The following is a 13,065-nucleotide window of genomic DNA, read 5'->3' on the forward strand; positions in this document are numbered from 1 at the left end:
CAGAGGTGACCTCAGATTTGTGGCCCAATCCCAGCTCTTTCCCGATGGGGAGCAGGTGGGTAAGAAAGAAAGACATCTAGGAGTGCTCTCTTGAAGAGGAAATTGAGGCTCAGAGAGGGCATGAGACTTGTTGCTACCCCAGCTCATTTTTTTAAATTAATTTGTTTATTTTTGGCCTCATTGGGTCTTTGTTGCTGTGCGCAGGCTTTCTCTAGTTGCGGCGAGTGGAGGCTACTCTTCCTTGAGGTGCGTGGGCTTCTCACTGCGGCAGCTTCTTTTGCTGCGGAACACGGGCTCTAGGCGTGTGGTCTTCGGTAGTTGCAGCACGCGGGCTCAGTAGCTGTGGCTCGCGGGCTCAGTGGTTGTGGCTCACGGGCTCTAGAGTGCAGGCTCAGTAGTTGCGGCACATGGGCTTAGTTGTTCCACAGCACGTGGGATCTTCCAGGACCAGGGATCAAACCCATGTCCCCTGCATCGGCAGGTGGATTCTTAACCACTGCGCCACCAGGGAAGCCCTACCCCAGCTCAGTGAGGTGAGTGGACTGGAGTCTGGCTTTCAGCCCCTCAGGTGTCCTGGGCGGGGCAGAGCAAGTCCTGCGTGGAACTGGCAGGAGTACAGCCTCAGCCCAGCCCCAGGAGAGGGGCAGCAAACAGAGTGGGTCTCGGAAGCAGAGGAAGTAAGGGACTCCAAGGTGGGAGCCCCATGAGGGTAAGAGCCCTGAGCACTAGAGAGGCAAGAGCCTTACTCTGCTAGTGTCTTACAGGAGGCCGTAGGCCAGTCACCTAATCTCTCTGAACCTCAGTTTCCCCATCTAAAAAGGAGGGATAAAAAGACAGAGGTCAGGAGAAGGAAGGCTGGACTGGGGTCATGCCAATGAAGGCGGGAGAGAGAGGGAACGTTAGGATTACGGCAGGACCCTAGGGGCAGCATCCTCTCCCGGAGGTGGGAGCGGGGGCGTGGATCCCATAGGTGGTCAGATAGGAGGTGGGGCAGGCCTCAGGCTTCAAGCAAGTTTGAAGGAGCTGTACTACCTGGAGCCCTCTCTCCCTTTGTGCTGTGGGAATATTAAACAAAAAGGGCTTTGAGATCATAATCTGCAAAGAGGAAAAGGAGGGGCCTTGGCCCAAATCACACAAAAAATCAGTGGCAAAACCCCTATGAGATTCAAGGTTGCTGCATTTCAAGTTCCCTGTCCAGGGCTCCTCAAGAAAAATAGATATAATGGGGAGCTTTGACAGTAACCTTTCTCCTGACCCCCCTCAGCATGGGGCCTCAGGGTTTGTGATCTGGGTCTGCCCCACTGGGAAGTCAAGGGGAAAATGGCCAAACCTACACACGCCACAGCCTCTGCAACAGGGAGACATACACGCTCTCTTTCCTCCCCCCTCTTTCAACTCCAAGGAGCTAATAATAACAATAATTCGTTATCATGTACCAGGTCCTGGAATAAAATGTTTACTTGCATTAAGTGGCTGAATCCTCACACCAACCCAGTGATGGAAGCATTTTCATCATCATCACCATCATCATCATCATCCCCATTTTCCCGATGGGGAAACTGAGGCACTAAGACTCTCATTTGCACAAGTTCATCCAGTGAGTGGCAGGACCTGGATGTGAACTAAGGCGGTCTGGCTCCCGAGCCCACACTCCTAACCATGCTGCTTCTTAAGACATTATTTCAGACACCCTGGCGTCCAAACCCCGGCTCTGCCAATTCCTAGCTGTGTGGCCTGGGACAAGCAGCCTGACCTCTCTCTCGGCTTTATCCTCCTAGACTGTCCACAGATCGCGGCCTAGCGCTTTAGCACCCAGGCCTGCGAGCGTCCCCGCAGTGGGTACTGCACCAGTACCAGGGCTCCAGTCATTTGTTTTCTCAAGCAAGAGAAGGTTCCAGATGTGGGTAGGGCCTTCCTCGCCCCGCCCCGCGCCCCGGTATGCAGTGGGGGGAATGCAGGGGGAGGGGCTGCTCCGGCCCGTCACTGCCATTAATAGCGACCTGAAACACGCCTGCTAAAAATACCGAGCTGGAGGCCCATAAAAGCGCTGCTGGGGCTGGCGCCCGACACTTCTCGCACTACTCCTAGCCTCAGCCAGACGCGCCCAGACCAGCCAGCATGGCCGAGCGCCGAGTGCCCTTCTCGCTCCTGCGGGGCCCCAGCTGGGACCCTTTCCGCGATTGGTACCCGGCCCACAGCCGCCTCTTCGACCAGGCCTTCGGGCTGCCCCGGCTGCCCGAGGAGTGGTCGCAGTGGCTGAGCCACAGCGGATGGCCGGGCTACGTGCGCCCTCTGTCCGCCGCCGCGATCGAGGGTCCCGCCTACAGCCGCGCGCTCAGCCGGCAGCTCAGCAGCGGCTTCTCGGAGATCCAGCAGACTGCCGACCGCTGGCGCGTGTCCTTGGACGTCAACCACTTTGCCCCCGAGGAGCTGACGGTCAAGACCAAGGACGGTGTGGTGGAGATCACTGGTGAGCCCCCCCGGGGACTGGGGCGCCGGCCCCCGGCCTCTCGCCGGTCCTGGGGAGGAGCCCTGGGCAGGGACCTGGGTTTAAATGCGGGGCGGGGGGCGGCGGGGGCGGTGCTGGAAAGTGAAAACTTAGCCGAGGACCCGGGGGCAGAGCCCGGGGAGCGGGGCGGGCGTCCTTGCCCTGCCCCTGGCCTGTATACACTCCTCTGGAGTTGGGGGGTGCTGATAGCTCCTAATGGATCTTTTAGCCCTAAAAAGCCTACGCTAAGGGAAGAAACGCCCCCTTCCAGCGGAGACCCCCCCCACGGCCCCAGCCCCACCCCCAAGGGACCAGGTCTCCGCGCCCCCACCCGCGCGCGCCTACCCACCTCGGCCTGCGGTTGGTATGAAGAGGGCGTCGCCGCCCGCCCCGCGCCGTCTCCGCCCCTAGCCCGTGTCCGCGGAGGGGGCGTGTGCGCGTGCCCGGCGCTGCGGCCCCCCTCACCGCTCCCAAAGCCCCCGAACCGAACTTTCCAGAAGCTTCTGAGATCCCGGGACGGCCTGAGGCGCACAAATCCCTTAGTCTTGCCTGCCCTGAGTCCTGGCCGCCAGGTGGGACGCGTTTGGATGTGCGCCAGCTGAGGAGGCCGCCCCTCCCTGCCTCCTCTGACCTCCTTCCCCGCCCCCCCCCCCCCACCCCCCCTAAAGCTAACAATATGCCTCCTTCCCTTAATACTAATAGCAAGCCAATCCCACCTTCTCAAAGAACCACTCATCTGAAACAAGCTTTACATTACAATACTGATTACATTACAAACACTCCTAATTATAAACTACCCTCTCCCTCAGGCAAGCACGAAGAGCGACAGGACGAGCACGGCTACATTTCCCGGTGCTTCACTCGAAAATACACGTGAGTCCTGGCTCCAGAGCTGGGGGGACGGGAGGAGGGCGCAGGGACACAGGTGTGTAATGCTTCTCCCGTTCTGCGTGTCCAGGCTGCCCCCTGGTGTGGACCCCACCCAGGTCTCCTCTTCCCTGTCCCCCGAGGGCACGCTCACCGTGGAGGCCCCGTTGCCCAAGCCAGCCACCCAGTCGGCAGAGATCACCATCCCTGTCACCTTCGAGGCACGCGCCCAGCTTGGGGGCCCAGAAGCTGGGAAGTCTGAACAGCCTGGAAACAAGTAAAGGCCCTAGCCTAGTTGCCCACCCCACAGTAGCCATCACTGGCCGTCCCCACCCACCAACCTCTGTGCTCTTTTGATATCTTTACCTTCTGTTTTTCTCAAATAAAGTTCGAAACAACTGCCTGCCCCTGCCTCGGACCCTTGTGTGTTTGTGGAGACATAGGGGTTGTTGGTGGTTCACACGTTCATCACCTTTGCTGAGGGCCTGCTGTATGCCAAGACCCACGCTGGGCCCTGTGGGTACAGTGGTATCCATCACAGGGCACAGCCCTGCCCTCCAGTCCCTTGTTTATTAAGAGAGAAACAGTCATTGGTTACGGCAATTAAAACCCCCAGGGCTGGGCTTCCCTGGTGGCGCGGTGGTTAAGAATCCACCTGCCAATGCAGGAGACACGAGTTCGAGCTCTGGTCTGGGAAGCAACTAAGCTCGTGTGCCACAACTACTGAGCCTGCTCGCCGCAACTAGAGAAAAGCCCGCACATCAAAGACCCGATGCAGCCAAAATTAAATAAATAAATTCACGAAAAAAACAAACAAACCCAGGGCCAGGTGTGGGATCAGGGGAAACCAGGAGATGCACCTGGCCCAGGCTTAGGCTCTCAGGAACACCTGGGCAGGGGGCAGGTGAGGGGGGGACAGGGCAGGGTCTGGGGAGGGGAGCTTCCTGGGAGCTCAGAGTTCCTTCCTGTCCTCCTCATAACTTCATTAATCCTGGGGAAGAGGGGCAGGACCAGGTAGATGGTATGGGGGGAGGGGTGGCCACCCCAGGTGGCATTCTGAAGGGAGACTGGCCTCGTCAAAGGACCTTTCCCGCCAGGCCGTGCAGGTAGCAGGGGGCCTGGGCCCTCAGGCCTGAGGGTGCCCTGCAGAGAGCGAGGGCAGGTGTGGCCTAGGTTTTGGTGGAAGAGAGGCAAAGACCTGCCAGGGGAAGCAGTGGCTGCAGGAGGGCCTGCCTTGACTGTCGCCGGCAGGAATACCCACACCTACCTCGGCCTTTGTCCTTGTCCTGCCCCAACCCTCTCCCCTGCCCGAGGAGGGTTCGGGGCGACCTAAGGGAGGGAGAAAGTAGATGGGGGCTTTGGAGCCCAGTCTGAAAGTAGAGGAGGGATTTTGAGACCCCACATTCTCTCCACCAGCAAGGTCCCAGAGCCGGGGGCTATGGCCAGACGCTTGTGGGTGCACAGCCCTACTGTGTCAGGGTCCCTGAGAGGAGCAGAACCCGCAGGGCGGGGCCTGGGGCATCCACACACCACCGCTCACGCCGTCCAACTTCTCAGTTTCTCCTCCCTGGTGCGGGCTCCCTGTTGGGACAGCACATCTGGAGCAGGAGGAAAGCCAAAGGAGGTCCCGGCCCTTGAGGGCCCCGCCGAACCTGGAAGGAGGCCAACAGGGAAGAAAACACCTGGCACAAGGACGGTGCTGGGCCAGCTGGCAGCACAGGTCTGGGCCTGTCAGCCAGGATGCCGCCCAGTCCACCCACCCTCCCACCTGGTTTCCTGAGCTCTGATCGCCTAAATCTTCCACCCTCTCCCGGAGACGCACACCTCCCCACCACCCCCATCTCAGATGTTTCCTGGATGCCTCCACGCTCCCGTGGCCACGACCCAGTCAGCCTGTCCAGTTCTCACCCTCGCTCTGCTGGCCAGTGCCCTTGTGGCTGGCAACAGGATGGCCCTGACCTCCACGGGGGTGGCCTGATGCCCAAATCTGGTCGGAGAGAGTGACTGCAGGCCTGCCGGGCTGCCAGCTCCTCCACTGGTGCCCTGGGCGCGTGGGAGAGCTAATTCCGAGCCTTTGACCAGGTAATGCTCACATCAGCCCCGAGAAGAGGTGCGGTTACAGCTGCTTGACAACTGGGCAGAGAGCCTCAAAGAAGTGAAGAGACTTGCCCAGGTTCACACAGCTCGTCCTGGAGGGGGCAGAGGGCCATCTGTGTCGCCCCAGACGCGGGAGGTCAGATTAACTCAGACACAAGGCTGGCGGGGTGGCGGGGCGGGGGGCTCCACAGCTGGAGGTGCTGCCGCATCAGGCTCCGCGGGGCCTCAGGAGGACAGGGATGCAGCTGAGCCCGGGGGCCAGGGCCACTCGAGGGGGCGAGGCTGCAAAATGGCCGGGAGAGAGCTGCCAGGCCAGGTCTCAGGCCCAAAGTCCAGGGCCATGGCCTGGGGTAGGCAGGCGTCAGCGCCTGGGTGCTGTCGGTGCTATAGGAATGGAATATAGGTCCGGGGGCTCAGGCCATCACTGGGGTCACAGCTGGGGCACGAGAGAGGTAGGAAGTGAAGAATTCAGTCCCTGCAAAGGAAACAGGCTGCAATCTCCGTGGGAAACCAAAGTAGGAGGTGAGGAAGTGGGGGGCGGGGCTGGCCCTACACCCAGAGCTCATCTCACAAGACGTGGGATCTGGGCAGCACCTCTGGGCGGAGTGGTGGGTGGGGCAGGCTGGCTCAGGTCCCGGGGTCTCCACGGGGAGAGGCCAGTTCTGGGCATTGAGATGCCTGGTGAGTCCCTGCCCTACTGCTGTCCCCGGCCTCGCCAAGCGTTTCCCTGATTTTCAGTGGGTCCCTCTCTAAACGCCTCTGATGACATTCAGGTCTGCAGACTCAGACACTGGCCTTGGTTCAGTGAATGCTAGCATCTGGGTCCCTCTGCTCAGCCGAAGGGTGCCTGAGGGGCAATGCCCCCTGCTGCAGGCCAGTGACAAAGGCGCCCTCAGGGACCTCAAATCCCTGTGGCAGCTGCTCACCTCTCACCAGCTCCAGCTCCCCTAGGGATCCGTGGAGTGCACAAGCCGCTCTCAGTTCCAGGCCGGTCCCTGGGTCTCTCCTTTTCTTTCTCCCTCCCAGTTATGAAATCTGCCCTCCCTGTTAGCACCTTCTCTGGGCCCAGCACCCAGCCCGTAGGTCCAAGTCCCTGCTTGAGCTCAAGGGGGCAAGCGGAGGACACAGCCCAGTGACGAGCAGCATTCTACCATTAGAGAGGGCCCAGGAGAGCCTGCGGAGTCTCAGTGGAGTGGGAAAGAGGGATTTCCAGAAGTGACCCTTGTGTGACGGGCAAGGGGGAGTTGCATGGGCGAGGGCTGGAAGGCTGGTTGGTGTGGCCAGGCTGGAGGAGGGGCTGCAAGCAGGGAGGGCAAGTGAAGGAGGTGCGGGGGTCCCATCTTGGAGGGCACCGAAGGCCACACTAAGTGCAGGCTAAGCAAAGGGTTTAAGCATCCCTGCTTTAGAAACAGGGTTCCAGACCTTAGAGGAAAGTGGTTGGGAGGGGCAGCCGTGAGGCAGGGGCAGTGTGCTGCTGAGACGTAGTGGGCATGGGTCCTGCCAGGGAGAGGGGCAGAGGGGGATCGCACGCCAGATGTGGCAGCAGCAGGCTCTGCAGTGTGGGGTGACACACCGGATGTCGGGGTGCTGGGGGGTGGGGGAAGGAGGGGACCTCTGAAGTCCTGGGCTGTAAGGTCAAACAGCCACCAGACCTTGGCTGCTGGGGGAGTGAATTGTTTCCAGCTGCCCTCATCTTCCCTGCTGCTGAGTCAGCCTAGGGTTTGCCAGGGAGACTGCTCTGTGGAGAGGGTGGGGTGGGGAATAAAAGCCGCCCAGAGAATGGCTGCGGAGGACCCCAGTGCTGGATCCAAAGGGTACGGCCAGAGCACCTTTGTGATGGGGGAGGGGCAGCCAAGCGAAGGGAGAAGGGGAGGGTAGGCTTGGACTGGAGCCCCCGCGCAGGGTTGACCAGGAGGTTGACCATTAGAGACCCCCAGACCCCTGGCCGGCTGGCAGCCACACAAGCCCTACGTGCCCTGGCAGAGCCCAGGGCAGGGCAGAGATCAGCCTGGAGGGGGTTCTATCTGCTGGCCTTACCCCAGACCCCCTGCACCTCTGCACTACACCTAATCCCCACGTGCACACAGTGAGACCTGGGGGTTTGGGACAGCCCTGCAGCCAGGACTCGGTGCCGGGTCCAGACGTGCACAGCAGCGACGGAGCTCCAGCTCAGGACCAAAGCACGGAAGGAGGATGCAGCATGGGTGAGGGCAGCTGGGTGAGCCTGGGCTGGTCTTAGCCAAAGTCTGCCACTGGGCCCTGCAGCTCAGACCCTGATGAAATGGGGGCTAAGCCCTGCCCTCATGCTGTTCTCCTAGGGAAGTGGGCCCTGGGAATGTGTGCCCCCCCACCCCAAAGTGTGTACTGTCTGTCCATCTACCATGGCCCTGTGTTCCAGCCCTGAAGAACACAGGAGCCTGGGGGCGGGAACGACTCCATCCCTGGCAAAGATCCTCTTAGTCAAGGGCTCTGGGTCCTCCCCTCCCTCCTCCACCTGCCCAGGTGACTTTGACTTCATCACATGCATCTAACTCTGCCTCCTAAGGATGAACCATATTCTCATGGGCCTCTTATGAGACAGCTCTGCCAACAGCTAGTTGTGCAGGGAAAGCTGGAAGCATGAAAAATACCAGGAATCCCAGGCCTGGCTAAGAAGGGACGGCTCCAGATCAATAACAAAATCTCTGGATGGTCTCGGGTACGAGCGTGGAGGGCGGAAGAGCCTCACTGGCCAGTCGGCCACTTCCATCTCTTCTGAAGGGCAGACAGGAAGGGAAAGTCAAGTGCCCAGACAGGGCTCCCAGCTTGCAGCCCAGGGGGAAAAGGTAATATGCGGGGACCCTGGGGAAAACTGACCTGCCCTAGGAGAGGTCCCTGCAGTTTAATAACCCCCTCCTACCCTTCCTTCCAGCCTTGCACACCTACCAGCTTGGAACACCTCCCTGCCCAGCCTAAGTGGCAATGGTTGGGTCAAGATGCAGCACTGGTGGTCCAGGGGCTGTCTCAGCGGAAGGAAGTCTACCCTCACCCCCACCTCGGGCTGAACAGGGCGGAGTCTGCCAGGAAGGTTTAAAGAATAAATAGGGGCTGGGACTTCCCTGGAGGCGCTGTGCTTAAGAACCCGCCTGCCAATGCAGGGGACACGGGTTCGAGCCCTGGTCCAGGAAGATCCCACATGCTGCAGAGCAACTAAGCCCATGAGCCACAACTACTGAAGCCCACGTGCCTAGAGCCCGTGCTCCGCAACAAAGAGAAGCCACTGCAATGAGAAGCTTGTGCACCGCGAGGAAGAGTAGCCCCCGCTCGCCACAACTAGAGAAAGCCCGCGCTCAGCAATGAAGACCCAACGCAGCCATAAATAAATAAATTTATACATATATTAAAAAAAGAATAGATAGGGATGCAGGAGCAGCTCTGTGTTCAGGAAAAAGCACTGGGCTAAGGCCAGCTCTAGGTTTGCGCCAGCTCTGTCCCTTTTGGAGGCATGGCCTGGGGTCCAGCCCTGCTCTGGGCTCAGTTTCCATTCTGAGGGGTCTGGGTGGCCCCTGAGGCCCCTCCTGCCTTGATTGTCTGTCAGTGTTGTCAGCTCTGTGCAGACCAGAAATCAAGGGGGAATCGCCAAGACTGGCAGCTACCCAGGGTCCCCTAAAAATAATAGGAAGGGGCTTCCCTGGTGGCACAGTGGTTGAGAGTCCGCCTGCCGATGCAGGGCACACGGGTTCGTGTCCTGGTCCGGGAAGATCCCACATGCCGCGGAGTGGCTGGGCCCGTGAGCCATGGCCGCTGAGCCTCCGCGTCCGGAGCCTGCGCTCCGCAACGGGAGAGGCCACAACAGTGAGAGGCCCGCGTACCACAAAAAAAATAAAATAATAAAATAATAGGAAGGCCAAAGTCCCAGAGATGCCCAAGGGTATAAGACAACTTTCTGCAGGACCAACAAGGGCCTGACATGAGGAAGGCCTTCAGTCTTGGCTCTGACCCCAGGGCAGGTCTGGACAACTTTTTCTTCCCACGTCATTCCCCCCTCATCAAGATGGGTTCATGAAAGTCCTTTCGAAAGTCCCTTACCAAAAACAAAACAAAACAAAACAAACAAACAAACAAAAACAGCAGGGAGACAGGGGGTCTGGTGGTTAGGACTCCGCACTGCCACTGCTGGGGGCCCAGGTTCGATCCCTGGTCGGGGAACTAAGATCCCACAAGTCCCAAAGTGCAGCCAAAAAAAAAGGCCTTTAGGGATAGCTGTTTTCAGGCTGGGAGACAATGGGATAGTGGCAGGACAGGGGTATTGAGAATTTAGGTGAATGGATGACCAGAGTGGTCCCTGAGCCCTCCCCTCTTCTCACCCAGCCCTCCCCCCCACCAGCCCCTTCTGAGCTCCCATCCTCCTTGCTGGGTCTCCCTGTCCCTCTCTGATCTTGCATCTCCCTTACTTCATCCCACTCCCCCACATCACTGCACCCCTCCCAACACCAAGCCCCTTCTCCCACACTGAAACCCCCTCCTTTCTGGAAGTTCTCCCATCTTCTCTGAACCCCCAAATCCATCACTGCATCTTCTCACTTCACCAAACCCCCCCTCCCTTTTGGGAGCCCCTCCCCTACCTCTCTCTGGGCCCTGGTGGCTGAGCTATCCTTGCACAATGCCCTTGGTGACCCTGTTGATGATCCCGTAAACCCCCTTCTCCAGGGCTTACCAGCCTGAAAGCCTTGAACCCTAGGAGTGGTCCCACGGGCCAGTCCCTCATCAGGGGTCATGGAGCCCCAAGGCTCTGGGTGGGAGGAAGAATGGTTCTGGAGGAGTAACCAATCCCCACCAAGCAGGCAGCGGGCCCTGCCAACTCAGGCCTCAGACTGTACCGACTCCAGAAAGGAAGTCTTACCCCTCCTGTAAGGAGGATGGAGCAGGGCCAAGGTAAGTCCCCAGGCACCCCCTGTAGGACACCCTGTTGCTGGGCCTCCCCATCCCCTCTCCTCTCACCGGAGGCCCAGATAGGACAATGAGTGAGTGCGCCCTGGTGCTCTCCCAGAGACACCCAGATACCTGACACCACCCAGCCCAGAAACTTCGGGAATCTCTGCCCAGGTTCTGGGTCCTGCCAGGCCCAGAGCAGAAATGGGGGCAGAAAATCCGAGTCTTGAAAAACACTGACGCCCCCTAGCCCTGCACCTACCATACCTTTGATCATATCCTCTGCTCTGGGCCTCAGTCGCTGAATGCCCTCAAGCCTCCTGGAAGTTCCCTCGTGAAGGACCCAGCTCACTTTCTCAGTCTGCCTTTGCAGGGTCTGGGAGCCAAGGCCTGGAGCCCAGTGGGTGAGGGAGACCTGCCTCACCCTCTGCACCTTTGCTGCATAGGTGTTCTGTTACTAATCACACTGGCGTGTACTGGGCACCTGCTAGCTGCCAATCACTCCTTAGCTTATTAAATCCTCACAGCAACCTCATGCCACTGAGAGGCAGCAGAGGATTACAGTTGTGCTTGTGGCCACTGGTCAAACTGCCTGGGTTCAAATCCCCACTGGGGCACTTACTAGCTGTGGGACCATGGGCAAGTTACTAAGTCTATTTTTTCCTCTGCAAAATGAAGCTGATCATACGAATTAATACATGTGAAGCCTTTATTTTTCGAGTAAGAAAGAAACACTCATGGGAATTAATTATGGGAAGATACCTTTGATCTTATTAAGATAATAATATGGAGATCACCCTTATTAGAGAGTGAAATCACTGGTGACCTTCCCAAAGTTGAGGGAGGAATTCCCTAGTGCTCCAGTGGGTTAGGACTGCACGCTTCCACTGTAGAGGGCAAGGGTTGGGGAACTAAGATCCCACACGCTGTGGGGCATGGCCAAAAAAAAGGGTTGAGGGAAATATGAGGAAATGGTAACCATTCTTTCAGTTTTGTTACAAAAGGGAAGGAAATGGGACTTGAGCTTTAGAAAATAAGTGTAGAGAAGATTTCAAGACTAAAGACACTTAATAAGTTTAAATGATGTGAGGATGGATGGAGAGAAGCAATGGAGAAGTTGATAATGGAGATTTGATAATGGAGAACTAAGAGCCCGAATGCCACACAGCACAGCCAGAGAAAAAAAGACTTAAAAATTTTTTTAAAAGAAAGAAAAGAAAACGGAGTTAGAGTAGATGTGACCGTTCGGTATTAACAAGAAGAAAAGGAGTGTTAAAAAACAAAATTCAGAGCTTCCCTGGTGGCGCAGTGGTTGAGAGTCTGCCTGCCGATGCAGGGCACACGGGTTCGTGCCCCGGTCTGGGAGGATCCCACATGCCGCGGAGCGGCTGGGCCCATGAGCCATGGCCACTGAGCCTGCGCATCCGGAGCCTGTGCTCCGCAACGGGAGAGGCCACAGCAGTGAGAGGCCCGGGTACCGCAAAAAAAAAAAAAAAAAAAAAAAAAAAAAAAAAAAAAAAAAAAAAAAAAATTCACTTGAGTAAATTTGAAGCTCTAGCTGGCTTTGGTCAATTATTCATGAATTGGGCAGCCTCGCATCTAGGATAAAAAGGAGCTCCCATGAGTGAAGCCTTGGAGCAGTGTCAGGGGCACCCAGGAAGCATCCAGTCAATGCTAGGCATCTTTATGAGGTAGTCTGTAATATTCTCATTTTACAGATATGCAAACTGACCTCTGAAGGACGAAGGAACTTGAGAAGTTACGCCTCACAACTAGGACAGGATGGGTTGAGAATTCAAATCCTGAACTCTTACGCTTTCTACCACTTTGAGCCCTTCATTTGGAAAATGACACACGTTGCTGAGTGACGGAAATCTCACTTTTCTAAACAGTAGCCACACTGAAGTTGGTCTTCAATTCCTAAATCCAGGTTTGACAGTGTGCCTTGGGCAACCCATCTCCCCTCTCGGCCTCAGATTACACAGCTCTATGTTGGGAGATGAGAAGGGCAGAGATTGGGGTGTCTGCGCTCCCTATCATTTCTGAAATCTGATTCTGGGGGAGAGCTCCGGCCGGCCACCACTCAATTCCCAGTTAGGAGCGTCTATCCGGGGAGTATGGGGGAAAGAAGTGTGTTCAGCGGGGAGGGGAGGTGGGCTGACACCGGGGGCAGGCGGCAGGCGAGGCTGGAGAGGGGCTGGGGCCTGGCCGTGGAGGGCCTTGAGTGCCAAAGACGGGCAGAGGAGCTGGCCTCAGAGTCCCTCTGGACCTTGGGGCCCGCGTGTGAGGTGATGGAACCTGACAGACCCCAGTCGCCATCTCCCTTTGATCCCCTCCAACTGGTCTGTGGGCCGGGCAAGCTGTAGACAGACCCGGCTTCCTCTGCAATGTGGGAATAGCGTAGACCTACAGGGGCTGGCTCCAGAAAAAAGCGATACGTAGGGAAGAAAGCATGACGAACCCGCAGTGGACTTTAGAGGCTGCGTCGTTGTTCAGACGGGGAATCTGAGGGGCAGGTACGCGGCCAAGGGCCCCGCAGGAGCCTGAGCTCCGCCCTCCCACACCAGCTCCTTCCACCGACCGCGGCAATGGACAAGGCCCACAGATGTCGCTAACGCCCTATAAGGCGTTGTAACGCCCTACAGAACCCAGACCAGGTTACTCCGGGTGACAAAGGCCCACACGGAGGGCGGAGACCAAGG

General features: G+C 57.9%; 1 protein-coding gene across 1 annotated transcript; it reads left to right on the forward strand.

Moving 5' to 3' along the window:
- Window positions 1-1,997: 1,997 nt before the first annotated feature.
- Window positions 1,998-3,758, forward strand: HSPB1 (heat shock protein family B (small) member 1). Its single transcript, XM_007468802.1, has 3 exons — window positions 1,998-2,470; window positions 3,298-3,361; window positions 3,447-3,758. The coding sequence occupies exons 1-3, from the start codon at window positions 2,119-2,121 to the stop codon at window positions 3,634-3,636; spliced, it is 606 nt and encodes a 201-aa protein (XP_007468864.1). The 5' UTR covers window positions 1,998-2,118; the 3' UTR covers window positions 3,637-3,758.
- The last annotated feature ends 9,307 nt before the right edge of the window (window positions 3,759-13,065 follow it).

This window comes from Lipotes vexillifer, unplaced genomic scaffold, assembly GCF_000442215.2.
Source record: "Lipotes vexillifer unplaced genomic scaffold, Lipotes_vexillifer_v1.1 scaffold12, whole genome shotgun sequence".
NCBI classification, from domain to species: domain Eukaryota; kingdom Metazoa; phylum Chordata; class Mammalia; order Artiodactyla; family Lipotidae; genus Lipotes; species Lipotes vexillifer.